The sequence below is a fragment of the Cebus imitator genome, unplaced genomic scaffold (genome assembly GCF_001604975.1).
Source record: "Cebus imitator isolate Cc_AM_T3 unplaced genomic scaffold, Cebus_imitator-1.0 Scaffold449, whole genome shotgun sequence".
Taxonomy (NCBI): domain Eukaryota; kingdom Metazoa; phylum Chordata; class Mammalia; order Primates; family Cebidae; genus Cebus; species Cebus imitator.
Window position 1 is genome coordinate 2,295,606 of NW_016107764.1, and position 23,670 is coordinate 2,319,275.

The 23,670-nt window shown below is 60.6% G+C and overlaps 2 protein-coding genes across 6 annotated transcripts; one reads left to right on the forward strand and one right to left on the reverse strand.

Moving 5' to 3' along the window:
• Positions 1-226: 226 nt before the first annotated feature.
• Positions 227-18,193, reverse strand: EEF1D (eukaryotic translation elongation factor 1 delta). Of its 5 annotated transcripts, XM_017511530.2 has the most exons (10): positions 17,886-18,169; positions 13,661-13,674; positions 9,818-10,908; positions 7,512-7,635; positions 6,997-7,068; positions 1,676-1,775; positions 1,502-1,602; positions 959-1,180; positions 490-684; positions 227-325 (listed from the first exon to the last, which is right to left on the reverse strand). In XM_017511530.2, exons 3-10 carry the CDS (start codon positions 10,906-10,908, stop codon positions 287-289), a joined length of 1,944 nt encoding a protein of 647 aa, XP_017367019.1. In that variant the 5' UTR covers positions 13,661-13,674; positions 17,886-18,169; the 3' UTR covers positions 227-286. The 5 variants fall into 5 exon arrangements, with proteins under 5 accessions (XP_017367019.1, XP_037588396.1, XP_017367022.1 ...); XM_037732468.1 differs by lacking the exon at positions 6,997-7,068 and having other exon boundaries at positions 17,886-18,175; XM_017511533.2 differs by lacking the exon at positions 9,818-10,908 and having other exon boundaries at positions 17,886-18,091.
• A 249-nt stretch (positions 18,194-18,442) lies between these two features.
• TIGD5 (tigger transposable element derived 5) lies at positions 18,443-20,855 on the forward strand. The gene has a single exon (XM_017511536.2). The coding sequence runs from the start codon at positions 18,443-18,445 to the stop codon at positions 20,363-20,365; it is 1,923 nt and encodes a 640-aa protein (XP_017367025.1). The 3' UTR covers positions 20,366-20,855.
• The last annotated feature ends 2,815 nt before the right edge of the window (positions 20,856-23,670 follow it).

Below are 23,670 nucleotides of genomic sequence, written 5' to 3' on the forward strand. Positions count from 1 at the left end.
AAACCCCTGAACTGGCCTTGCTTGCCATGGAAAGAAGGAAGGCCCCAGAGGGAGTGGCCAGGAGACAGAGGGGCAGGCGGAGGTCTGCCGGGGCAAGGTCGCATGGCCTCGGAGGGTGTCGGCAGCTATGAGGACCGTGTGGAGCTGCCAGGGCAGAGATGGGGCTGGGACGGGAAAGGAGACAGGCCAGGTATGGGCAGGAAATGACCAGGACGGGAGCCAGAGGGCCGGTCTCAGTTTTTAATTATGGCAGGGCCTCACGCACACACACGCACACACTCAGGCTTCAGATCTTGTTGAAAGCTGCGATGTCGACACTCTGCACCTGGGGAGAGGCAGAGGGCGATGGTCAGGGCTGTTTCCCTGCAGCCCACTTGGTGCTAGGAGCCCCCACTGAGGCAGGATTCACTCTGGGACTCGCCTCCTACTGCCGTGGGGTCGGGGCCCCAGCCTCCTCATCCCCCTTCCCTCCCTAGCCAGCCCACTCACGTGCTCCTCAAACTTGGTGATCTCCTCCTCCAGCAAGTCTGTGCCCACCTTGTCATCCTCCACCACACACTGAATCTGCAGCTTCCGGATACCGTAGCCCACAGGCACCAGCTTGGAGGCCCCCCAGACCAGCCCGTCCAGCTGGATGGAACGCACACAGGACTCCAGCTGGGCCATGTCCGTCTCATCATCCCACTGTGGGGAAAGAAGAAAAGCTGGGGTCAGCCACCCCTAGAATACCTGTGCCCCCCCCACCACTGTGTGCACAATTGTTTCCTTAAAGGGCCCTCAGAAAACAATTCAAATTCACACCTGCATGTCTCCAAGTTTCTGTTTATCCCAAGACTTCTAAATTTGGCTTTAAAGTCTCCCCAGAACCCAGAAGGGCAGGGGGAGGATCACAAGCTGAGCAGGCTGGGCGGGTGCCAGGGCAGCACCCACCCACCCAAAGCCCTGCCCTCCCACTCACAGGCTTGACATCCAGCAGGATGGAGGACTTGGCCACCAGCACAGGCTTCTTGGCCTTCTTCTCCGCGTACTGCCGCAGCCGCTCCTCCCGCAGCTGGGCCGCCTCCTTGTCCTCCTCCTCATTGTCGCTGCCAAACAGGTCAATGTCATCGTCCTCGTCATCCTCTGCTGGTGTGGCTGGCTTCTTGGTTGGGGGCTCCACTTGGCGCATGGGAGACACGTGCTGCCACAGGGGATGGGACAAGAGGCAAGGCTGAGACGCCCCAGCCAGGAGCTACCTCCTGGCCCTCCACCCTCTCTCCACTGGAGGAAGGGCAGGCCCTGTGCACCCAAGCTGGGGCTCCCAACACACAGGGCCCAGGGAAAGACAAGAGCTGCCTCCACCTGCCCAGGGGATTAGCTGTAAACCTTCCTGGGGACTTGAGGACACCAGTATCCTGGCTGCCAGCTCATCACTGTTGCTGGGGCCAGCGCACAGGGAGATTGGTAAGCCAGCAGGGCCATGTGGCCCCCTTGCAGCATCAGGTTTGGGGAGGGCATGCACCTGGGTCTGCGGGGCTGTGACCCGGTGGGCGGGTGAGCTCTTCTCCAGCACATTCAGCCGGGCCTCCAGCTTGGAGACAGCCTGCTGCAGCTCCTGCACCACTGCGGGGGCGAGGGGGGCATGGTTAGATGGCAGGGGCCAGAGGCAGCCCCTACCCACTGGCCCGGGCCTCACCGCCACGCAGGCTCTGGTTCTCCACTTCCAGACTGGCGATCCGGACAACGAGCTCGCTGTGGTCTCCGCTGGGGCTGCTGGAGGCCCCAGGGCCTGAGCTCTGCAAGGCAGGAGGAGGGGAGGGCTCAGTGCCCCAACCTGCTCCTGGAGCCCCCTATTTACAGCTCCTAAGAGTCCCCTCAGAGGCTCTGGTAAGCGCCATTGGGTCCCCCTGCCATGCTCAGGAACTGTAGGAACTCAAGGAAAACTCCAGCTGGGGAGAGCAGGAGGTGCCCCCTGCAAACATCCAGCTCAAACTTACGGGTGGTAACCTCAGAGACGGCAGCCGCCATAGACCACAATGAAATTCTCAGCCAGGAAGCCCAGGGTTCCCCAAACAGAGGCCATGGGGAGCTGGGCCATGGCTGCTGCTGCCTGGTGGGACCCTGCTGAGCAGCCAGCCTCAGAGGCTGGGTGGGAGATGGTAAAGGGCTCACAGTCCTGGGGACAGCCTGGGACAGCCCTCAGGGGACCAGGCGGCACTGGCAATGGGAGGGGAGAGCAGCTAAGGGCCCAGTGGGGGCAGGAGGAAGGAGCCTGCCCGTGTGGGCAGCAGCCACCCACAGCCTCGCCTCCCTGGGACACACGCCTACCATCTCACTCAGCAAGCCAGTTTCTAGATGACCCAGGGCCCCAAGCCCACCTCATACTCTGCCACAGCTCAGCCTGATTAACGACCCGGGGCCCAGACAGGCTCCCAGCCTCCTGGCCCTTGACATGAGCCAGTCCTTGGGCATCCACCTGCATGCACCGTCCACTCAGCCAGCCCACCCGCCAAGAGAATGGCTCTTAGGACAGGGTGCACCTGGCCACATGGAGCTCTCAGTGGACTCCACCTCGACAGCTCCCCAGGGCTCCCTCTGTGCAAGGGAGGAGCTGCAGCAGCTGGGCAGACAAACCTGCTCCTTGTAGCAGGTGCAGATACACTCAAGCCTTTGCCCAACATGCAGCCCCGTCCCTGGGGACCTCCTGCCAGTCCTTGGGAGCATGCTATGGGGACTGCGTGTTTATGTATCTGAAGAGTGTGGGAGCTGAGCCCCACAGATCATGGGCAAGGCCGAGCCAACCCTGTGGCCCAGGAGGCCCACCTGGCAGCAAGGCCAGGAGGAAGTAAGGCCAGGCTGGCAGGGCACGTGTGAGCCACTGATCACCACCTGTGGAGGTCGGTCCTGCAGACCCGACTCAGCGACGGATGAATGGATACACTCACACACCTAGTACAGTGATCTAAGCAGGCTAGGGATGCTTGTCAGGGGCTTCCAGAGGGCGACTGCAGCTAACTGAACATGACTCCTTGTTTCCCTCACGTTTATTCAGTATAGATTTAATAACAGAGGTTCTAAGTCAACACGCTTGTGGATAATTAATATGGCTCAGAGTGGTTGTACGTGTGCTGAGAGGACCATCTAGCACACAGTTTATGTGAGCAGACAAATGAGTAGGGACAAAGGAACATGAGGTAGACAGACTTAACTGGCGGAGATTTCATTATCTTAATGTTTACCTTACGACTTAAAGTTCTAACATTAAGAACTGGCTGCCTTTAGCTAGTCTCGCTGAAGCTTTTCCACTTTCCAAAAAGTTTAAGCCTATAATCTAACTTCCCTGGATTTCCCTTCCTATTTTGCCAGCCACCTTGAGTGAATCCTAACACATGTGAATGGCAGTGCGGGTGCGGGAGACACTGGCAGAAACTCTGACAACCTCTGGGGCAGAAGCTGGGGCACAGGAGGGCCAGGCTGTGGGGCGTGGGGCATGGAGAATCACAGCAGACCTCCCGTGGGAGTGGGGCTGGGTCCCATGGAAGCCAGAATCTGTGAGTGGCAGGGCCGTGGCACCTGAGGCCTCATGCACCCCACACAGCAGGCCCAAGAACACGGAAAAGGTCCCTCTGGAAGAGGCACTAAGTCAGCACTGGCCCCAGGATGCATCATGAGCAGTGGGGGGCATTTCACCACCGCCTGGGGTGGCTCTGTGGGCAACTAGGCCAGAGCCCATAGCACTCAGGCCAGAGCAGGAGCCCCCTCCCTTGATGCCAACTCCGGAGGGGACTGGGGAAGCCACGCATCCAGGGACCCTGAGCACAGCTTCAGTGGGGCAGGCCCAGGTCACCCAGTGCCGTCACAGCAGGCCCTCAGGGACTTGGGGTATGCCAAAAGCAAATGCTTCAATCCACATGTTGGAGTCTTATCCCTCGAATGTGACCTTATTTGGAGATGGGGCCTTTATACAGAGGTAATCATCACTGAAGGGCCAGCGGCAATCCAATCTGACTGCTGTCCAACATGAAGACATTGGGACACACGCACTCAGAGGGATGACCATGTGAGGACAGAGAAGACCGTCCACATGCCAAGGAGCGGGGCCTCAGGAGAAACCAGCCCTGCTGCCACCTTGATCATGGACTTCCAGCCTCCCAAGCTATGAAAAACTACAGGTGGTTTAAGTCACCCCGTCTGTGGGACTTGGTTATAGCAACAAACCAGCTCCTAAGCCCTAATAGTGTGCCCACCTGCCTGCCTCAGAGACGGGGACCTCAGGGTTGACCCCACACAGCCAGGGCAAGAAGAGTTCCCGCAGCCCAGGGCCAAGCCCCCACATCCTGCTTCTGGGTACCGGAGCGCAATATGCCTGACTTCGGAGCAAAAATCTGCGCTACCTTAATCCCATGTCTGCCTAGCCTGGACTTGGTCAGGTGCCTGGGCAAGCCAGGGGTGCTGCTGGGTTGGGATCTTGGCAGAACGCAAGGCATAAAGGAGCACCCGCCTGGCAGACAGGAGTGGCAGCCCTCCCTGGGGCCACCCATCCAGGGATGCCCAGATTATGGCCTAGGAGCCAGCACACCCCCAGCTGGCTGTGGCTGTGGCAGCCAGAATAACGGCCCCCGCAGAGACATCCACATACAAGTCCCCAGGGCCTGTAAATACAGTCTCCATGGCAAAAGGGATTCTGCAGCTGTGATGAAGCGAATCTGAACATGGAGAGGATGCTGGATAACCCAGGTGGGCCCACAGAGGCAGGAGGAAGCAGGGAGGGAGGGGAGAGGTAGGCTGAGTGACGGGACAGCTGCCTAGGAGCCTTGTGCCAAGGGCTGTGGGCAGCTTCCAGCAGCCAGAAGAGACGAGGAAGCCGACTCTCCCCGCAGAGACACCAGAATGACCACAGCCTTGCTGACACTTTGATCTTGGCCCGTAAGGTAGAATCTAAGACTTCTCACCACCAGAACTGCAAGATGAGGAACTTGCGCTGTTTTGAGCCATTGAAGTATGGCAATGCTAGAGCAACACCGAGTGGAAACCAACACAGATCTTGGCCCTAGGAAGTGGGGTGCTGTCGGAATATCTAGAAATGTGGAGATGGCTTTGGAGTTGGGCAATGAAGAACTCTGGAAGAACTCTGAGGGGCATAAGAGAAAAATCCTAGCCTGGGCCGGGCGCGGTGGCTCATGCCTGTAATCCCAGCACTTCGGGACACCTAGGCAGGGGCATCACTTGAGGTCAGGAGTTTAAGACCAGCCTGGCCAACACTGAGAAGCCTGGTCTCTACTAAAAATACAAAAAAACTTAGCCAGGCGTGGTGGTGCACGCCTGTAGTCCCAGCTACTTGGAAGGCTACAGTTGAGAATCACTGGAACCCCAGAGGCGGAGGTGGCAGCAAGCCAAGATCCTGTCACTGTGCTCCAGCCTGGGTGACAGAGCAAGACTCTGTCCACCCCTGCCCCCCGCCAAAAGAAAAACCCTAGCCTGCCTTGAGCAGACTGTCGGCAGAATTCTAATGCTAAGACCCTCAGTGAAGACTCAGGAGGAGGTGAGGAGCAGGGCAGAGCAAACACATCATCTTCTAGGACAACCTAAACCTAAACTGCCAGGACCATGCTGTTGGTAGGAAGGGGGATGTTAAAGATGAGAGGGTGGGACCATGAGCCACACAGGAACACTCCCAGGCCTTCAAACCTCATGCAGTCGCCGGGCTGGATGGTGAAACTGCCTGGCCTAACAAATCCTGTTTCCTTCTTTTTCCCATTTTGAAGAGAAATGCCTGTCCCAAAATCGTATTTTGGGAGCAGATAACTTGTTTTCCAGTTTCACCAGTCCACAGACTGAAGGAATGGACCATGCAATCCTCCATGCCTGACTGGATGGGATTGTGGACTTTGTGGTGAACTGGGGGAGGCCCACACTTCGCAGATGTTGATGGGGAGCAACGCACCTTATGAATGAGGCAATGGGAATCTCCAACACCCATGCCCCAACCCCCAGAGCATGGGAATCCACTACCTCACATGGCAAAAAGAAGAACCGGCAAACAGGATTAAATTCAGGATTTTAAAGTGGGGACCTGGGATCCAGGCGGGCCCAAAGCAAGCACAAGCACCGTGTAAGTGACAGAGTGAGGCAGGAGGCTCGGAAAGAGGCGTGAGACAGACGCACATGGAGGCAGAGGTGACGAGGCCGCCAGCTGAGCACCTTGAACCGACAACCAAGCAAACGTGGGCATCGACAGAATCTGGGGGAGGCAAAGGAACAGACTCCTCCTGGAGCCTTCAGAAGGACAACAGCCCTGCCGACACTGGTCAGCCTCGTGAGACACATTTCAGAGCAGGAGACATATGTGCTGTTTCCAGTGTGAAACTGGAATGTGGGATGCCATGGCAGCAGTCACAGGAAACACAGACCCCATTCTGGGAGCCAGGACAGCACCCTGTCCCGGGGAGAAGGAGTCCCAACTCCTCAGGAGCAGCAGGACTGCCACCTCCTGGAGGTCACTCCTTCCCCAGCCAGCCCCAGTCAGGCTGCAGCCACTGCCCCCGACTCCTGATCTCGGCCCGGGGCCTGGAGGCCAAACAGGGCTACAGGGCTCCTCTCTGGGTCTCCAACTCTAGGCTCTGAACTCCTCTCACCCCTGGAACTGCCACTCCTGTCTCCGAGGTGGAGCAAGACCTAAGAGGGAATGCAGGAAGGCCTGGCAGGCACAGTCCTGCCACGGGGAGCGAGCAGGGAGGCACAAGCCCACAGCAGTACCTGCAGCCGCCCTGCGAATGGCACCACTCAGCCCCCAGCCGGCCCTGCAGCAGATGAGAGGGCAGCCTGGGAAGGACATGAGAGTAAGAACACCGTGGCAGTCAGGCCTGGAGGCCACAGAGCCACCCGTCCCCAAGAGCACAGCACTGCACACTCCACCCTGACTCTGCTGTGAAGCCAAAACCACCAGTGGCATCAGGAAAATGTGACAGGCTACTTGGCCGGGAAGGAGCCGCGGGTCCGTGGGCCGCGGGTACTCACTCCGGCCAGGGATTTCTGGATGTTCTCTCTGGCTCTGGCAATGTCACGGAGGATCACGCTGGCGCCATTCTCCTGCAGACAGTGCAGAAAGAACCAGTCTTTTTTTTTTTTTTATTAAAAAAATGTTTTTAATTAAAAAAAACAAAAAAACCCATGAACCCTCAGAGAGCAAGCAAGAAAGTACTGCACAGAATAACAGCTCAGCAGGCCAGAAAAGCAGAAGGTGCCTGAGGCCATGACGACAGGCCCAGGAGCCCATGTCTGCAGGGAACCAGTGTCAGGCCTGGCCCCGCACACTGCACAGGCGCCGGCAGGAGGTCCCTGAGCAGACCCAGCCTGGGGGGTTGGCCAAGGCTGCCTGCCCCAAGACCCCACTCCCAGCACCCACAGCAGAGCCACTGGGCCAGGGTGCCTGTGCCCTCCTGATGCCACCAGAGGCGCTCCTCCTGGCCTGGCTGAACCCTCCTTGTGTGCCCCAGCCACTCCTGTCGGGCAGCAGAGCCGCCAGCCCTCACCTGGCGGGATACACCAGCCACAGGCCCGTTCATCTGCTCGTAGAATCTCCTTTCCGCGTCGTCATATTTGAACTTGTCGAACCAGATCTTCTCATGTACTAGGAAGTTTGTAGCCATTTTTCTCCTGGGAGGGGAAAGAGAGGCAAAGTCAGCATGGTGGGGAAGAGGGGCTGAGACAGCCCTGGCCTCACCCTTCTCTACAGAGACCCTCAGAGAAGCCCAGAAGCACCAGGGTGCGGTGGGGCTGACACCCCATTTCCAGACGCCAGCTCTGCGCCATCCCAGCCCCGCTGACTCACACACCGCTGGTCCCGGTGACACAGACTCCAGGCCACTGGAGGACACCAGTGGTTCTCCACACAGTGACACCAAGCCCATTGCCCTTGCCCCACATGGTGTCCCAGGCCTGTCTTCCAGATTAGGGGTTCTCAAGGTGTGGTCCAAAAACCTCTGGGGGTCACAAGGCCCTTCCTTTCAGCCACAGGAAGCTGGGCTTACATCAGACAGCTGGAGTGTGGAGGCAGGTGCGAGGACCCAGCTGCCTCCCACTAAGCCAGACTCGATCTGCTTACTGAGCTTTTTGGTTACAGAAAAAGTATTTCTCATAAAAAAACACCAACACATTACTAATATGTAACAAGCTTCCTCTTCAACAAATAAGTACACTTAGCATTTCTCAAGTTTCTTTTTTTTGGGGGTTTAAAGTCTCACTCTGTCTCCTAGGTTGGAGTCAGTGGCGTGATCTTGGCTCACTACAGCACCTGCCTCCCGAGTTTAGCGATTCTCCTGCCTCAGCCTTCCGAGTAGCTGGGACTACAGGACCCAACATTGCACCTGGCTAATTTTTTGTATTTCTAGCAGAGATGGGCTTTCACCATGTTGGCTGGTCTTGAACTACTGACCTCAGGTGATCCACCCATCTTGGCCCCCCAAAGTGCTGGGGTTATGGGCCTGAGTCACCATGCCTGGCCCATTTCTCAGTTTTAATTGCAAACGTGGTAAAAATCAGTAGATATAATGAAAGCTCTTTGGAGTCCTGAGACCAAGAAGGTTGAGAACTGCTGCCCTAGGCCAGGGTGCCTATGGTTTTTCCTGGCACACAGCCCCACCTTGTGCTGCTCCCACTGCCTGGCAGCAGAGGAGCTGGGAAGACGCCTATGTGGCTGGAACCCAGACCTTCTGGTTCTTTATGGAGTTTGCTGCCCCAACCTCGGACTGGCCAAGGCCCTCCTACTGTCCAACCAAGTGCAACAGAAGGGTCCCCATCCCGCTCTGCCGCCAGTCTCCATGTGGAGGACTGTGGGCCGTCGCTGGACCTTGCCAAATGTCCTCTCAGCAACCAAGGGCTGCAGTGTGCAAGCCTGCTCCACATCCCTGACCCAGGATGCTCTTGGTGAGGAGGGATCAGGCCACTGTGAACACCAGGGCAGGTGGAGGAGCAGGAGATGGCATTCCCCTATGGGGTCCCGCCCTCAGGTCTGATCTTATCAACCAGCAAATCCAGACCCCTGGGGGTCCAAGGTTGGCACCACCTCCTCCGGGGCCCAGGCAGCTGCTTGGGACACTGAGGTAGGACCTTCTAAGTCCTTCCCTGAACCAGCCCACCCCCCCACCAGGTCACCCTCTTCAGCAGGCCAGCCTCGCCACTTCCATGCCCTCTGCATTCCCTTTCACGTCTAACTGCCCACCCACCTGCTGGCCCCCCAGACCGCTGCTGGGGCTGCACCTGCAACCCTGGATCAAGCCCCCAGCACCCAGAGGGAGGCCACGCAAACCGGGCACCCTGGATGGAGGCCGCCTGACTGGCCATGCACCCATGCAGCTGAAACGCTGCCGCCTTCCCTCAGAGGTGGTTACGGATGACAAGGGAAGCTGGTGGTGCACAGGACGGGAAGGCAGGGACACACTAGCTCCTACATCTCATCCCAGGGGAGTGCTGGGGCCAGAAACCAGCTTCAATGCTTCCCACCCACATGGGTCACCTCCTCTTCAGTCCTGACATTGTGTCAGCCACAGAGGACAGGGGGGTTTCCCAGCCAAAGAGGGAAGGGACCCTGAGTGAGGCAGAGTCTGTCCTGTGCCGACACGATCCCTACCCCCACCCAGAAGCCCAGAACTTTGTGACCCCAAGCACAGCATAACCCTGGCTCAGCCTGCTCCTGCATTCAACTCAGCTGGGCCCATAGGTCTCAGGGACCCCCCCACCCCAGGCGGGCATGGGAAGGAGCTGGAGGAGCCCCAGCCTGGGACGGCTGTCCCTGTGCCCACAGCCCAGGCTGGGTGCCCACCCAGCACATTTCTCCTACTTGGGTCTCAGGCTGGACATGGATGGGCCAGACCGAGGACCGGGTCGGCGAGACAGGGAGGCAGCTTCAAGACGCCAGGCCACACGCAGGGCCTCGGCGGCATGGTGGCGGCACTCGGCGCTGTCATAGGCGGGCTTGCTGAGCCAGGGGGCCTCTGCATCCTTCTGCAGGAAGTAACAGTAGGGCAAGGCAGAGGGGGCCTCCCCATCGGCCCGTCGTGGCGCGGCCCGCTTGTTCCCTAAGGCACTGCGGCCCCGCCGGTCTCGGCGGCCCCGCCGGGCACCCTCGGCCTGGCCGGTTCGCTCTTGCAGGCGCACTTTCCCGGGGGGATGGCCGTCAAACAGGGCCTCATAGAAGCCCCTCTCGGCCGCATCATACTGGGGCTTCTCCAGCCACACCTCCCGAACCAGTGCCTGCAGGCTGCCCAGTGGGGGCTGGCCATTGACTGGTGGGCTGGGCTGGTGGGCCAGGTCGGGGACAGCCACCTCCTGGCCTGTGTCAGGAGTCTCTTCCCTGTGGCTGCCCTCCGGGGCCAGCAACAGGGCCTGAGACCATTCCACAAATGCCCGCTCAGCCTGGTCGAAGGCAGACTTGTTGACCCAGATCCCCCAGGTCACATGGTGGCAGGCCACCTGGCTTCCATGGGTGCAGGGACCCCAAGGGGCCAAGGCAGGAGGCCAGGCTGCCTGGGCAGCCACATCTGCCAGCCTCTGGCGGTAGGAGCTCTCTGCCTGGTCGAAAAGTGACTTGTCCAACCACACGTGGTCAGCCGAGAGGCCCATGAGGGCCAGGTCCGCAGGGCCAAGTCCGCTCTTGGGAGAGCGCTTCCTTTTTTTCTGCAGGGACTTCCTGCCGTCCTGGCTGTTCCTGGGATCACTCCTGCTGCTGCCGTCAGGGGCCTCGGCCTCGTCCGCGTCCTCAGGGTCGTCCTGGCTGGGCCCGTTCACAGCCTGCCCCTCGCCTGGCAGCTGCTGGGCGGTGGCGGCCGCCCGTGTGGCCTCCAGCTCATAGAAGCGCCGCTCAGCCTCCTCATACTTGTGCTTGTCTTCCCACACCGTCTCCAGGGCACAGGAGGCCTTCCCGCTCCTCATCTTCCGGATACAGCGATAAAAAGCAAGCAGAGGGCAGATTTGCAACACAGCGGGCAGCCTCGGCCCCCTGCCCACCCTCCCATGCCTGCCCTCCCGGGGCAGGGGCTGAGGATGCTCCTTAGTGGGGCTTCCATGCGATGACATGCAAGGACTTGAAAGTCGGGCCCATGTGGGGAGCATTTTGTGGTAAAGAAAAAACAGGCCAGTTGCAGTGGTTCACGCCGGTAATCCCAGCGCTTTGCGAGGCCAAGGCAGGCAGACCACGAGGTCAGGAGTTTGAAACTATCCTAGCCAACATGGTGACACCCCCTCTCAAAAAGACAAAAAAAAATTAGCTGGGTGTGGTGGCGTGTGCCTGTAGCCCCAGCTACTCAGGAGGCTGAGGCAGGAGAATCGCTTGAACCTGGAGGTGGAGGTTGCAGTGAGCTAGGATCGCGCCATTGCACTCCAGCCTGGCGAAAGAGCAAGACTCCACCTCAAAAAAGAAAAAATGGCATACGTATATATGTATGTAAATATATATATATATGTCTTAACTGCAGAGCTTGTCTTTACTAATCTGCCATGGCCCCGGCTCTCCGAAAGGGGTTCGGAAGACACTATACCAAGCCGCCCTGGCCATAAAAACCTTTTCTTACAGAACCTCCAAGTTGGCAAATAAAACAGAAGCAGGATTTACTCAGTTAACTTAACTTGGATATGAACAATACATAATTTTTTTAGTGAATGTATGGCCCATGAAATATCTGCGACATACTAAAAAATGTTTCATTATTTATCTGAAATAAATAATTTATCTAACTAGCTTGCCCTGCATTTTTGCACAGGCCAGGCCCGGCCCCCACCCCACCACGGTGGCTGGAGTTCCCACTGTACACAACGGCCTCTGTGGCTGTCCTGGCCATACCACTGCCGCACCCAGAGCACACCTGAAGGTTTTCGAAAAGGGGCAGCCTCTCCGTGGGCCTGACTGTCCTCCCGAGGAGGAACCAGGTGGCCGGGCAGAGGGTGGAGCACCCACTCATGAAGGCTCACATCAATGGGAGACACCAGGGACCATGCTGGTGACCAATCTCTAAAAAGGAGGGGCCAACTGCCTCCAGCACAGAGACGACTCTGGGCTCTGTATCAGCTGCCCCTGCCACCCGACCAAAGCCCAGACCTCTGGGTCCATCCTAACTAAAGGGGCATCACGGGTATTTCACAGTTCCAGGACGCCAGGGTCCCCTCTAAGGTTCCGGTACTGTGTGGTTTAAGAGGGGCCATCTTGGTGGGAGGCAGGTCATGGGGATCCACCCCTACTTGCTACCATGGCCTGGGAGCCTGAGCCTCCTCTCTGGATGTGCTGCTCCCTCAATCTCTGGGTGACCTCTGTCATCGGCTGCCCCTGTGCACGACCAAGAGCTGCTGGGTCTGAAGTGTGCTCCAGCAGCCACGCAGGATCCTGCGGGGGGCACAATCTGCTGCTCCCAGGTGTCCAGCATAGCGTTACGGAAAGGACAGGCCCAGCAGGGGCACATCTGCTCTCAGGGTGCAGGTCAGTGCCCCAGCCTGTGCTCAGCCCGCCATAGCTTCCTCCCCAGCCACGCCCTCTGCTCCCCAAAAGCAGAAAGCGCCTGGGCCTAACCAACACCGAGGGGCACCCTCAAGAGGGAGCCGTGCAGCTGCCCCTCACCAACACCTCTGCTATTCTGCTGCCTCCGCCAGTGTGTCTGATGGAGCCTGAGGGCAGACCCAGTAGCTCCGGGGCACGTGCCTGTGACTGGAGCCACCTGCCAGGCGTGCACTGAGGGAGGCAGCCATTGTGAAGCGCAGGCCCTGTGCACCACTGGCTGTGGGTCTAGCCCTCTCCTACAACCATTCCCCAACAAAACCAAGGCCAATTCTGATGCCCCGGTGGGGTGCTGAGCTGTCTAGGCTCCACCCAGGCAGGCAGCGCTTTGGGGAAGGCCACGCTCTGCACTCTGAAGCCCTGCCTCTGAGTGGGACACGGAGTTCTTTCTGGACATGTGGCCAGAATCCCTCAGCCGCAGCAGCAAGCTCCAATGGGACCAGTGAGGAACCGGGGCCAGGAGGCCACGGGGACCAAGAAGCAGCTCCCTCGGCTCCCCCGCTCACTCCTCCCGCAGGCTGGGGCAACACTTACCAGGGCCAGGCTGATGGGCAGGGGTTGGGGTGGGGTGGGAGCAAGAGCCCAGGAAGCAGAGCATTGTGACATCATGAGGTGGGGTGAGGGGCAGCAGCGCTGGCCAGCTGGGCAGGGCTCGTCTGCCCTCCAACCTCTCTGGCCATCAAGCCCCCCACAGGACCCCTGCTAGCCTCTCTGCTCCCATCAGCAGTGCCACTAAGCTGCCCCCAGTGTCAATGCCCTGCCAGATTTTATTGGCTAAAGTGGCCTCAGACCACATTCCTGGGGGGATCCGGGCAGAAGCAGCCGCTCAGGGAGGGGAAACCACTTCAGAGGCTCCTACCGAGTCCTGGCACTGCCACCACCTCCCTGCAGGGAGCAGAGCAGCATGTCACATGTTGACCTGCCAGCCCAGGCCAGGACCCTGCTCAGGACCACACAGGGTGCCCACCTGCTGCTGCCCCACCCAGAAAACCCAATTCCTCCACTTTACAGGAAACTAAAGCCCCTCCGGGCAGACTGGGCCATGCACAGGTGGTGCTGGGGTTCCTGTGGGTACAGTGTTGGCTGGGGGTTCCCTGGTCAAATGAAGGGGACGGGGCACCAGGACAGGTGGGTACTTACTTTCCTTTGGCCTCCTAGGACAGCATGAAGGAAAAAGCAGCAAGGTTAGAGGCAGCCAGAAAGACTGAGTGGGTCAGACACAGCAGCAGCAGCCCAGGCCTTTTCAGAAGCTGCTTGGCGAGGTGGCGTGGAGGTGACATTGGTGGAGACGGAAGCTGAGTGCCAGACAGACCCGCCACCACCACAATCCCAGGTGGCAGCTGAGTCCACACGCTCGAGGTGGCGTCGCTCCGTCATCCTTTGAAAGGGGAGCTCTTGGGATTCGTGTTAGCCGGAGCCCAGGCAGGCCCTGGGGGACAAGCAGGGACCACTATCTGAGCCAACCTCTCCCAAATCTACCCACCCTGTCATCACCTGAGCAAGGCAGCCCGAGACAAGCCAACACCCGCAATCCTCCCCGGAGCTGACCCTGCACTGCCGCGTGTCCAGGTGCTGAAGGAAGCCCGGAAGATGACAAGGAACCTCCAGGGGAAAGCAGCCCAGGGCCCAGACTGTACGGGGCCTCCCTCTCAGCAGGAGCCACCATTGAGGTAGGGCTGCCACCCAAGGGCCCCAGCACGAGCCACAAAAAACTTCAAGGGATGCAAAGGCCTCCCAGACTCACTCTCCCAGTGTGCACAGATAATCGGTGACCTGCCCCCGATCTCACAAGAGCCACTTCATAAACCCTACAAGCTCTGGGTAGGGTAGCTGGGCACAGCTGAAAACCCAGCCACAGCCCATGCCCTGAGTGGGACTGGGCAGGAGGGGCCACCTCCTGCTGCTGAGCAACCCAAGAGCCCTGGCTGGGATCTGTCTTCCTTCACCAAGCGGAGCTCTGGCCCCAGGGCCGTGCCCACCTCTGTGCACCCCACACTGCAGCAGGGGGCACCCTGCAGAGAAGAACTAGGCATCTGCCCCATGGGACTGGTAAAAGGGGTCTTGAGTGGGCTTCCCTGCGGAGAGGAAGCCCTCAGGAGATACCACAGTGAGCCAGGCTGGAGACTCAGAGGCCAGGCCCATCACCTGGGCAGCTGGCCACTGACAGCGGGCAGACATCCTTCCAGGACAGCCAGCACAGCCCCCCACACCTCCGAGCCCACCTCCTCATTTCCCCGCTTCCCATGTTCCGGAGCACAGGAGGACCTGCAGGACCAAGCACACCATCTCACCCAACAGAGGGAAAGTCTGAGCTTCCACTCACTCTGACAACGAGCACACCCAAGCCTCTCCTCTCCAGCAGGAGAGCCTACAGCAGGATGCAATGACTTTGTCACTGCATCCCTACAGATGGCCAGCCCCTTCTCTCCTGAAGTTTATCCAAACTTGGGAAGAGCTTGCTAAAGAGAACACAGGGACACAGCCAGCTGCCAGAGAAGCAGTCTTGGAAACGCCAGAGCCAGGCCCCAGGGGAAACGGCCCAAGTGTCCTGACTCCACTCCTGGGAGCACGCCAGGCTCCAGGATGCATGCAGGGCTCACCACCAAGGCTCCCCACTGAGGGGCAGACAGCCTGCCAAGCACCCGAGCCTGCGTCAGCTGCCCAGAGTTTGAGGGTGCCGTGGGGACCTAGCTCTGGAAGGCTCCACCCATCTAAGACGGTCTGTGGCGCAGGCGGTACCCAGCAAGACCCACTGCAGCAGCATGGCCCTCACAGCTCCCATCCCTGTCCCTGGAACAGCCAGGGCAAGGACGCTCCTTCCCAGAAGACTGCAGTTCAGGAGGGCAGGACCCTGAAGGAAGGTGAGGACATGCCTGGAGAGCTGTGGCATGGCCTGAAGGTCTCCACACCCTAGGCACACAGGGAAGGTTTCTGGGAGGAGCTGGCTCCCAGGCCCTGCCCTCCACGCCACCCCATTAGTCGCACACACAGACAGGATCCCAGACTGTCCACCCTCCACGGGGAGAAGTTAGGGAAGTGGGCAGGGGATATGGTCGGCCCCCAGGCTCAGCCTGCGCACAACCACCCCTCCCAGCAGCAACTCTCTCCCGCCCACCTGACTGGCCTGACCTGAGTTTGCAGACTGGCACCAATTGACAGAACTTTCTGTATCTTCTGTGCCCAAAGGGTCCAACAACTAGCCCTGAAAATGAGGCTAGAGCACCTGAGGAAGCAGCTCCGTAGGCAGAAGCACGGCACGGCAGGACAGTGCACAGGACAGATCAGCAGCCTCCAGCGCTGAGTGAGGCCTCTGTTTTTTGTTTGTTTAGTTTTTTTTTGAGACAGAGTCTTGCTTGTTGCCAGGCTGGAGTGCAGTGGTGCAATCTCAGTTCACTGCAAACTTTGCCTCCCAGGTTCAAGCGATTCTCCTTCCTCAGCCTCCCCAGTAGCTGGGATTACAGGCACCTGCCATCACCATATTTGCCAGGCTGGTCTCGAACTCCTGACCTCAGGTGATCTGCCCGCCTCGGGCCCCCAAAGTGCTGGGATTACAGGCGTGAGCCACTTCGCACAGCTGCTTTTGGTCTTTTTAAGGGAAAAACTCTACAGCTCCACTTTCCAACTCAGCCACTTTCCTGTCTGATCCCTGGACATTCCAGCCCTACTGGGAAACGCCAGCCTGTCCTGCATACCTCAGAGCCCATACCGTAGGTACCCAAGCCACCCCACCCCACCCACATCCTTTCTTAAATGCCACTGCAGGTCAGCACCGTTTCCAGCCCCCATGCCTCCTGGGTGACTCCACAGACTTTCTGGAATCCCTGACAACACCCACAACACACCTCATATGGCACCCGTGGCTGTCAGCGAGGCGGAGCAGCTGGAGACCCGTGACAGGCTCCTACACCAGCATTTAGCATAACTTGCTGCCACCAGATTCCAGCACACCATGTCACCTTAAAACACTGGCACAGGATGATGACCCACAAAAATGCTCCATGCTGCCTTTCCTGTCCTTAGCCCCCGGAAGGCTGACACCAGTGCACAGCACAGTCAGGTACCCTGTTCATCATCAAGCATGTGCCCACCTGCGCTGAACCCTGCAGCCTCACCCAGCTCCCAGGGAGCAAAGCCAAGGGCCCAGTCCTCCAGAAGGGACGGGAGACACTGGAGGGCTCTGCCAGCTGGGCGCTCACTCTCCAGAACTGACTGCGTGTGAAACCTGCAGCAGCCTAGGGGAGATGCTGCTATCCGCAGGATTGGCACTGCACCCAGAAAGCCCCAAAGGGGTGGATCTAGGAGCCTGGCTGGGCAGCACATGCACCTGCCTGCGCATGTGATGAGAAGGCGAAGGTGAGTGTCCAATTCCGCAGGGGACACTTAGGGGCTCCTTTCACACCTGCCCTTCACCCTGTCCAGCACCCTGGCTGCATCCCCCACCCCCAGAACAGGGCTGAGCATACACAGGGGCTCCAGAAGTAACCCACTGCCTTTCAGGCAGCTGCTTAAGGCTCATGGGCTCCAGAGGATGGGGTGGTTGGTGCTGCAGGAGGCTGCTCAAGTGAGAGGGCCTGGCCTGCCTCCCTGGGAGGTGAGCCACAGGCAGTATCAACTCAAGAAGCACCCTGCCAGGTCAGACAGGGACGACCCCCAAATTTAGCTACACAGTTCTCTTGCTGCCAGGCGGTCCTTCATTCTGGAAAGCAATCCCTGACGTGTCATCAGGTCCCCAATCCACTCCGCCCCCTTTGCCTTCTTCCCTCCATTTAAAGCCTCTTGCCAACAGCACCCCCACCATCCTAGCGCCCCAATTCAGAGACTTCCGGACCATCCTACCCAAATCAGGAAACAGAAATTTTGACCCAGTCACAATACAGCCTTATTCCTTCCCGTGTTCACAAGCGTCTAAGTTCCAAAAGTGTTGAGCCCCTGCCTATCCCCTCCGTACTCAGCAGATGCGTGCAGTAGGTGCTTACTAAACACGTGGTGGACGAAACTCTGCAAGCCAGAGGAACAACCGGGGCAGATGTTTCGTCTCCCACCAAGACTGCAGCAGACACAGGCCCTAGGACTCAGCAGCCTGGCCGAGGGACTTCCATGGGCAGGATGCCCGGTGAGCCAGTGTTCCCCGCGGCCCGAGCCCGCGGATGCCCTCCAGGCGGGCCACGAGGCCTCAGTCGCCCCGCCCCTCTGCGCTCGCCCCAAGAGCCGCACTTGGCCCACGACCCCTAAGCCGGCACTGGAGCACTTGCGCCTCAGTCCCTAACGGCGCGAGCTTCTGGCGCAGCCCAGGCTGCCCGCCCTCCCGGCCCCTCGGGCATCTCTGGTGCCCTCGGCTTCTTCCGGCGGGGGCCGCGGTACTCACACGCCAGCCAAGGACGCGGCGACCAGGGAGGAGGAATGGGCGGACGCGGGACGCCTGAGGAAAGAGAGGCCCGCCTGGGCCGCGCACGGGAAATGAAGCACTGGGCTCTACCAACAGCCGCAGGCCGGGGGCCCGGGGGGACGCGGCCCCTGCGCACGCTCCGCCTGGCCGCCCGGGCCCTCGACGTGCCGCGCCCCGACACTTCAAAGGCAGAAGTACGTCAGAGACGACCGCGGAGGCCGCTCTTTCCCGGAGGAGCCTGCACGAGTGCCGGGAACGGGACGGCGGCGCGCGCGACCCCCTGCGCCTCGCGCCCAGTGGTGTCGCCAGCGGGGCGGGGCCGGCGGCCGGCAGGCGCCGAGTGACGCACGAGGCGGCCAGCGCGCAGGCGCGGGGCCCGGACGGCCCCCGACAGGGTCAGCGCGCGTGCGCCCGCCGAGCTGCGGGACAAAGGGGAGGGACCCGCGCGGCCCCGCCCCCTAGCGCCCCGCCCCGAGCGGCTGGGCGTGTGGCTCCAGCGACCCGCGGCCCGGGTCCCCGCCGCCGCCGCCGCTGCCATGTACGCTGCGGGCCCCCAGGCCGGCCCGGTCCCGCGCCGCGGCCGCCGCCCCCCGCCCGGGCCCCCCGCGCCCGCCCCGGCCCCCGCCTCCGCCGCGCGGCCGCCGCCCCCTGCGCCCGGTCCGCGGCCCCGCGTGGCCGTGAAGATGGCCTTCCGCAAGGCCTACTCCATCAAGGACAAGCTGCAGGCCATCGAGCGCGTCAAGGGCGGCGAGCGGCAGGCCAGCGTGTGCCGCGACTTCGGCGTGCCCGGCGGGACGCTGCGCGGCTGGCTCAAGGACGAGCCCAAGCTGCGCTGGTTCCTGGAGCAGCTGGGCGGCGAGGTGGGCACGCAGCGCAAGAAGATGCGGCTGGCCAACGAGGAGGAGATCGACCGCGCCGTGTACGCCTGGTTCCTGGCGCTGCGCCAGCACGGCGTGCCGCTGTCGGGGCCGCTCATCCAGGCGCAGGCCGAGGCCTTCGCGCGCCAGATCTACGGGCCCGAGTGCACCTTCAAGGCCAGCCACGGCTGGTTCTGGCGCTGGCAGAAGCGCCACGGCATCTCCAGCCAGCGCTTCTACGGCGAGGCCGGGCCCCCCGCCCCGGGCCCCGCGCCCGGACCCCCGGTCAAGGAGGAGCCCGCGCTGCCTCCCGGCGCCAGCCCCCTGCCCGACCGCGCCCCGGCCCCGCCGCCCCCCGCCGAGGGCGGCTACGGCGACGAGCAGATCTACAACGCCAACGTCACCGGCCTCTACTGGAAGCTGCTTCCGGAGCAGGCTGCGCCCCCGGGCGCAGGGGACCCCGGGACTGGGGGCTGCGGCCGGCGCTGGCGGGGCGACCGCGTGACGGTGCTGCTGGCCGCCAACCTGACCGGCAGCCACAAGCTGAAGCCGCTGGTCATCGGGCGGCTGCCGGACCCGCCCAGCCTGCGCCACCACAACCAGGACAAGTTCCCGGCCTCCTACCGCTACAGCCCCGACGCCTGGCTCAGCCGGCCTCTGCTGCGGGGCTGGTTCTTTGAGGAATTTGTCCCGGGCGTCAAGCGCTATCTGCGCCGAAGCTGTCTGCAGCAGAAGGCCGTGCTGCTGGTGGCCCACCCGCCGTCCCCAAGCCCGACCTCCAGTGTGCCCGCCCTGGAGGAGAGCGAGGAGACCCCCATGCGGTGCAGGCCGGAGTCTCTCGGCCCCCCGGAGGAGCTGCAGACCCCGGATGGCGCTGTGCGCGTGCTGTTCCTGTCCAAAGGCAGCAGCCGGGCACACATACCCGCACCGCTGGAGCAGGGCGTGGTGGCCGCCTTCAAGCAGCTGTACAAGCGTGAGCTGCTGCGGCTGGCTGTGTCCTGCGCCAGCGGCTCCCCGCTGGACTTCATGCGCAGCTTCATGCTCAAGGACATGCTCTACCTGGCCGGCCTCTCCTGGGACCTGGTGCAGGCGGGCAGCATCGAGCGCTGCTGGCTGCTGGGCCTGCGGGCCGCCTTTGAGCCCAGGCCCGCAGAGGACAGTGCTGGGCAGCCAGCACAGGCCGAGGAAGCTGCCGAGCACAGCAGGGTGCTCAGCGACCTCACTCATCTGGCAGCTCTGGCCTACAAGTGCCTGGCTCCTGAGGAGGTTGCAGAGTGGTTGCACCTGGATGATGATGGCGGTCTGCTCGAGGGCTGCAGAGAGGAGGTGGGCCCAGCCCTGCCCCCTCCAGCCCCAGCCAGCCTGCCCTCTGCCATTGGGGGTGGAGAGGAGGAGGAGGAGGCCACCGAGTATGGAGGGGCCTCAGTGCCCACTGCCGGAGAGGCCGTGCGGGGGCTAGAGACAGCTCTGCGGTGGCTGGAGAGCCAGGACCCCAGAGAAGTGGGGCCACTGAGGCTGGTGCAGCTGCGCTCACTCATCAGCATGGCGCGGAGGCTGGGGGGCATGGGGAACACTCCAGCAGGCCCCTATGACAGTGTGTGACCAGGCCAGCCCAGTGACCTTTCTCCTGCTACACTTGGAGGAAGGGGATGCACACAGTCTCCTCTCTCTCCTCCCCTCCCCCTGGGGTGGCCCACTCCATGGGTATGGGGGTTACAGGAATCCAAGCCCAGCCTGGCTTGGAGGATCTCTGTTGGTGAGAGGTCGCCCTGCCTCACTGGCACCCCAGTCTCCTGGAGATGCAGCTGCAAGAGAGGCTTGGCCCTTGCTCCTCCGAGGGCAGGCACATGCGCAGGGCATACAAGGCACAGAGCCTGTCGGAACAGGTGGCTGTGTTCCCGCTCTGGCCCCCATGGGGCTGGGCCTCTGTCCCTGCACCAGTCACATGCACTGGACGAGGGCCTGACACTCCTGTCTGCTGTCGAGCCCTGGTGCTACGTGGTCCCCAAGCCACAGCGCGATCATCTCAGTGGCGAAGCACACCAATTGGTTCTATTTTTTTTTTAACACATTAAATCTGTTTTTAAAGATACTCTTCAGAGGGGCCGTGAGAACGGGCCGGGTGGGCTGATCTCGGGCCACCCTGCGGTTGCTCTGGAGGTCAGAGGCAGAGACCTAAGGTACTGGAGCTTCACAGTGGAGTCGGGGAGGGATGGATTCCTGTAGTCCTGGCTTCCTTAGGTTCTGGGTACAACAGGGAGGTGGGGTTCCGTTTCCCTGGATTTTTAGTTTTCCCTAAGAAAATTCTGGTCTGAACAGATCTCTTACTCCATGGGATTGGCAGCTGACTGGATTTGGGCCCTGGTGACCTGGCCAATGGCAGGAGAGTTCCTCCCCGCCTTCCTCATCAGCCACAGACCATTTTGTCTGGCCCCAGGGCCAGGAGCCACCTGACATACCTGGAAGCGGGCCCTGGCACTAATAGCCACCAAGGCAATCCACGGTGCCTCAGCACCATCCTCTTCCAGCTCTCCTTCCCCACTGCCCCTCAAACTTGTCTGCCTCTCCCAGTCCATGGCTGACAAGCTGCCCCTGGGAGGCCTAGTTTGAAAGGTGGAAAAGGCCCCAGGGCCTGTCCAGGCCTGGTCCTCTTCTGCTTCGGCCAGGTCTAGGCCTAGAGTCCTTCCAGTGGGCCTGGGGCCGAGGATGCCCATGCCTCCCCAGGTGGGGTGAGGGCTGCCTTTGCAGAGATGCTGCCCGAGCTGGTGTGATGGGCAGGGGCCTGGCCCTTCATCCCCACCTGCCTCCAGTGTCCGAGCAGTGGGAACCTTGAGAACCCAGAGTTGCAGAGTGCAGGGCAGGCCTGATGCCCACAGGGAAGGGAAGGGCTCTGCACCAGCTTGGCAGCTGGGCAGCTGGAGGGAGTTTCCCCAAAAGTGACTTCTGTATAGGTCCAAGGAAGAGTCTCTGGCCTGAACTGCTAGGAATGGGCTGCAAAAAGCCTGAGGCATTTCGGCCAGAACCTTCTCAGGGGCCCAGGCACCCAAGGTGGGGACACCACCTCTGTTCTGCCAGGCCTGCCTCCAGGGCTCCGAGGAGCCGATTCGTGGCCACCGTGCCAGTGAGGGCTGCACACCTGGGCCTCGTCTGCAGCCTGGGCCGCCCGCAGCCCAGCTACTCATTGCCACTGCGTCTTTGGCAAGGCTTTCATCTCCAGCCCTTCTTCCCATCTCAGCTCTTTCGTTGGCCTGGGTCCCAGAAGGCTGGCGCTGGTGCGGGCAGACCCCATCCTCTCATCTGGGTGGCTCTGTCCCACAGTCCTGGATGGTCACTTTCTGTAAACAAGGCAGCACTGATTTTTGCTATTAAAAAAGAAAAGCAGGTGCAGGCTGGTGGGGGCATTAGGAGGCTGTGAAGTGTGGGTCTGCCTGCTGGCGTTTACTGGACGGGGAATCCTCCTAAAGAGGGCTTAAAAAGCATCTCCCTAGCATGGGGTGCATTGGCACATGATGCTGTGTGGCAGAGGCTCGGGCCGCTCTGCCCATGCCTGGCCCTGAGGGCAGCCCTAGCCATGGATCCCTGAGACCTGGGTTGGAACCTGGTGCCCTGTCCCGGCTGGGGTTCCAGCTCACTAACCCTCTCTGGGTTCTGCTCAGTGTCTGAAGTGATGGAAAGACCCCAGGGTTGGTGGCTGTACTGGACCCTGGGGGTGGGGGAACGCTTTGGGAGGCTCTTTCCCAAGGTTGTGCTGGTACCATTGCCTGCCAGGCCCTGGCTATGGTGACAGGCTCGGGCTGGGGTGAGGCTGCATCTGCTTCCTCCAACAGCCATGACCACCTCTGGAGCATGGCCTCTTGCTCTGGCAGACTCTGCACATACCCTGCTGGCACAGGGGTAGGCTGGGGCTATGAGCCAGCTGTCCTCAGCTCAGATGGCCCCCAGACCCCCTAGCTCCTGCTCACTGCTCTTCCAGTTAGTGATCCTGTGTCAGCGTCACTGTCACAGCTCCTAGGCTGGATGGGGGCTGGAGAAGGGAAGGCACTGAGGCAAAGATGAGTGCAGGTCCTGTTGAGGCCACCCGACCCACATTGTCGGGGGGATGAGACCACTGCCTTGCCCAGGAACCTGCAGGCTTGGGGGACTCCCTGGATGTCCACTGAGCTGTGGATGAAACATCAGAATGTGGTGGAAAAGGGGAGCACCCCTAGACTGGGGGTGGTCCCGCAGGGATCTCAACCCCTTTCCTACCTAGTTGAGATGCCCATGGGGAGCGATCCCAACAGCACATGGGGGTCCCTGGGCTTGTGGGGCCCACCATCTGTGGAGAATCCTTCCTCTAACTGGCAAGCTTGTTTACAACTGAGCTTGCCTGCTTGGATGGGCCCAGTGGCTTTATCTAATAAAGGCCGGACATGCCCACGTTGTGAGCACCACTGCTGTGAAGTCTTATTTTTATAACTCTTGATCCAATGCTTGGATCAGGAACACCCCTAGATGAATAGTTGGGGCACAGGGCATAAAAGGGGAACACTGATCAAAGAAGATTCCATAACCCAAGGTCAGGAGGTTGAGACCATCCTGGCCAACGTGGTGAAACCCCTTCTCTACTAAAACACAAAAAACTTAACTGCGTGAGGCGGCAGGCGCCTGGAATCTCAGCTACTTGGGAGGCTGAGGCAGGGGAATCACTTAAACCCAGGAGGCAGGGGTTGCAGTGAGCCGAGATATCACACCGCTGCACTCCAGCCTGGGTGACAGAGCAAGACTCAAGTCTTTAAAGATACCATGATCACATCCACCATTTTCTATCTTGAAGAACATTTTTGCCTGGCAACAGAAGGCACGGGAGGCCTGGGTAACTCACGACCACAACACTCCCTGCCATGCCCCAAGTAGTTAAGGGTGTG

Excerpts from the sequence above, each read along its gene's own strand:
- TIGD5 (XM_017511536.2), top strand. The coding sequence starts at position 18,443 with ATGTACGCTGCGGGCCCCCAGGCCGGCCCGGTCCCGCGCCGCGGCCGC.
- EEF1D (XM_017511530.2), bottom strand. The coding sequence starts at position 10,908 with ATGAGGAGCGGGAAGGCCTCCTGTGCCCTGGAGACGGTGTGGGAAGAC. Across the intron at positions 7,069-7,511 it reads TGGCTGGTGTATCCCGCCAG|GAGAATGGCGCCAGCGTGAT; the intron begins GTGAGGGCTGGC and ends CACTGTCTGCAG. Across the intron at positions 326-489 it reads TCACCAAGTTTGAGGAGCAC|GTGCAGAGTGTCGACATCGC; the intron begins GTGAGTGGGCTG and ends GCCTCTCCCCAG.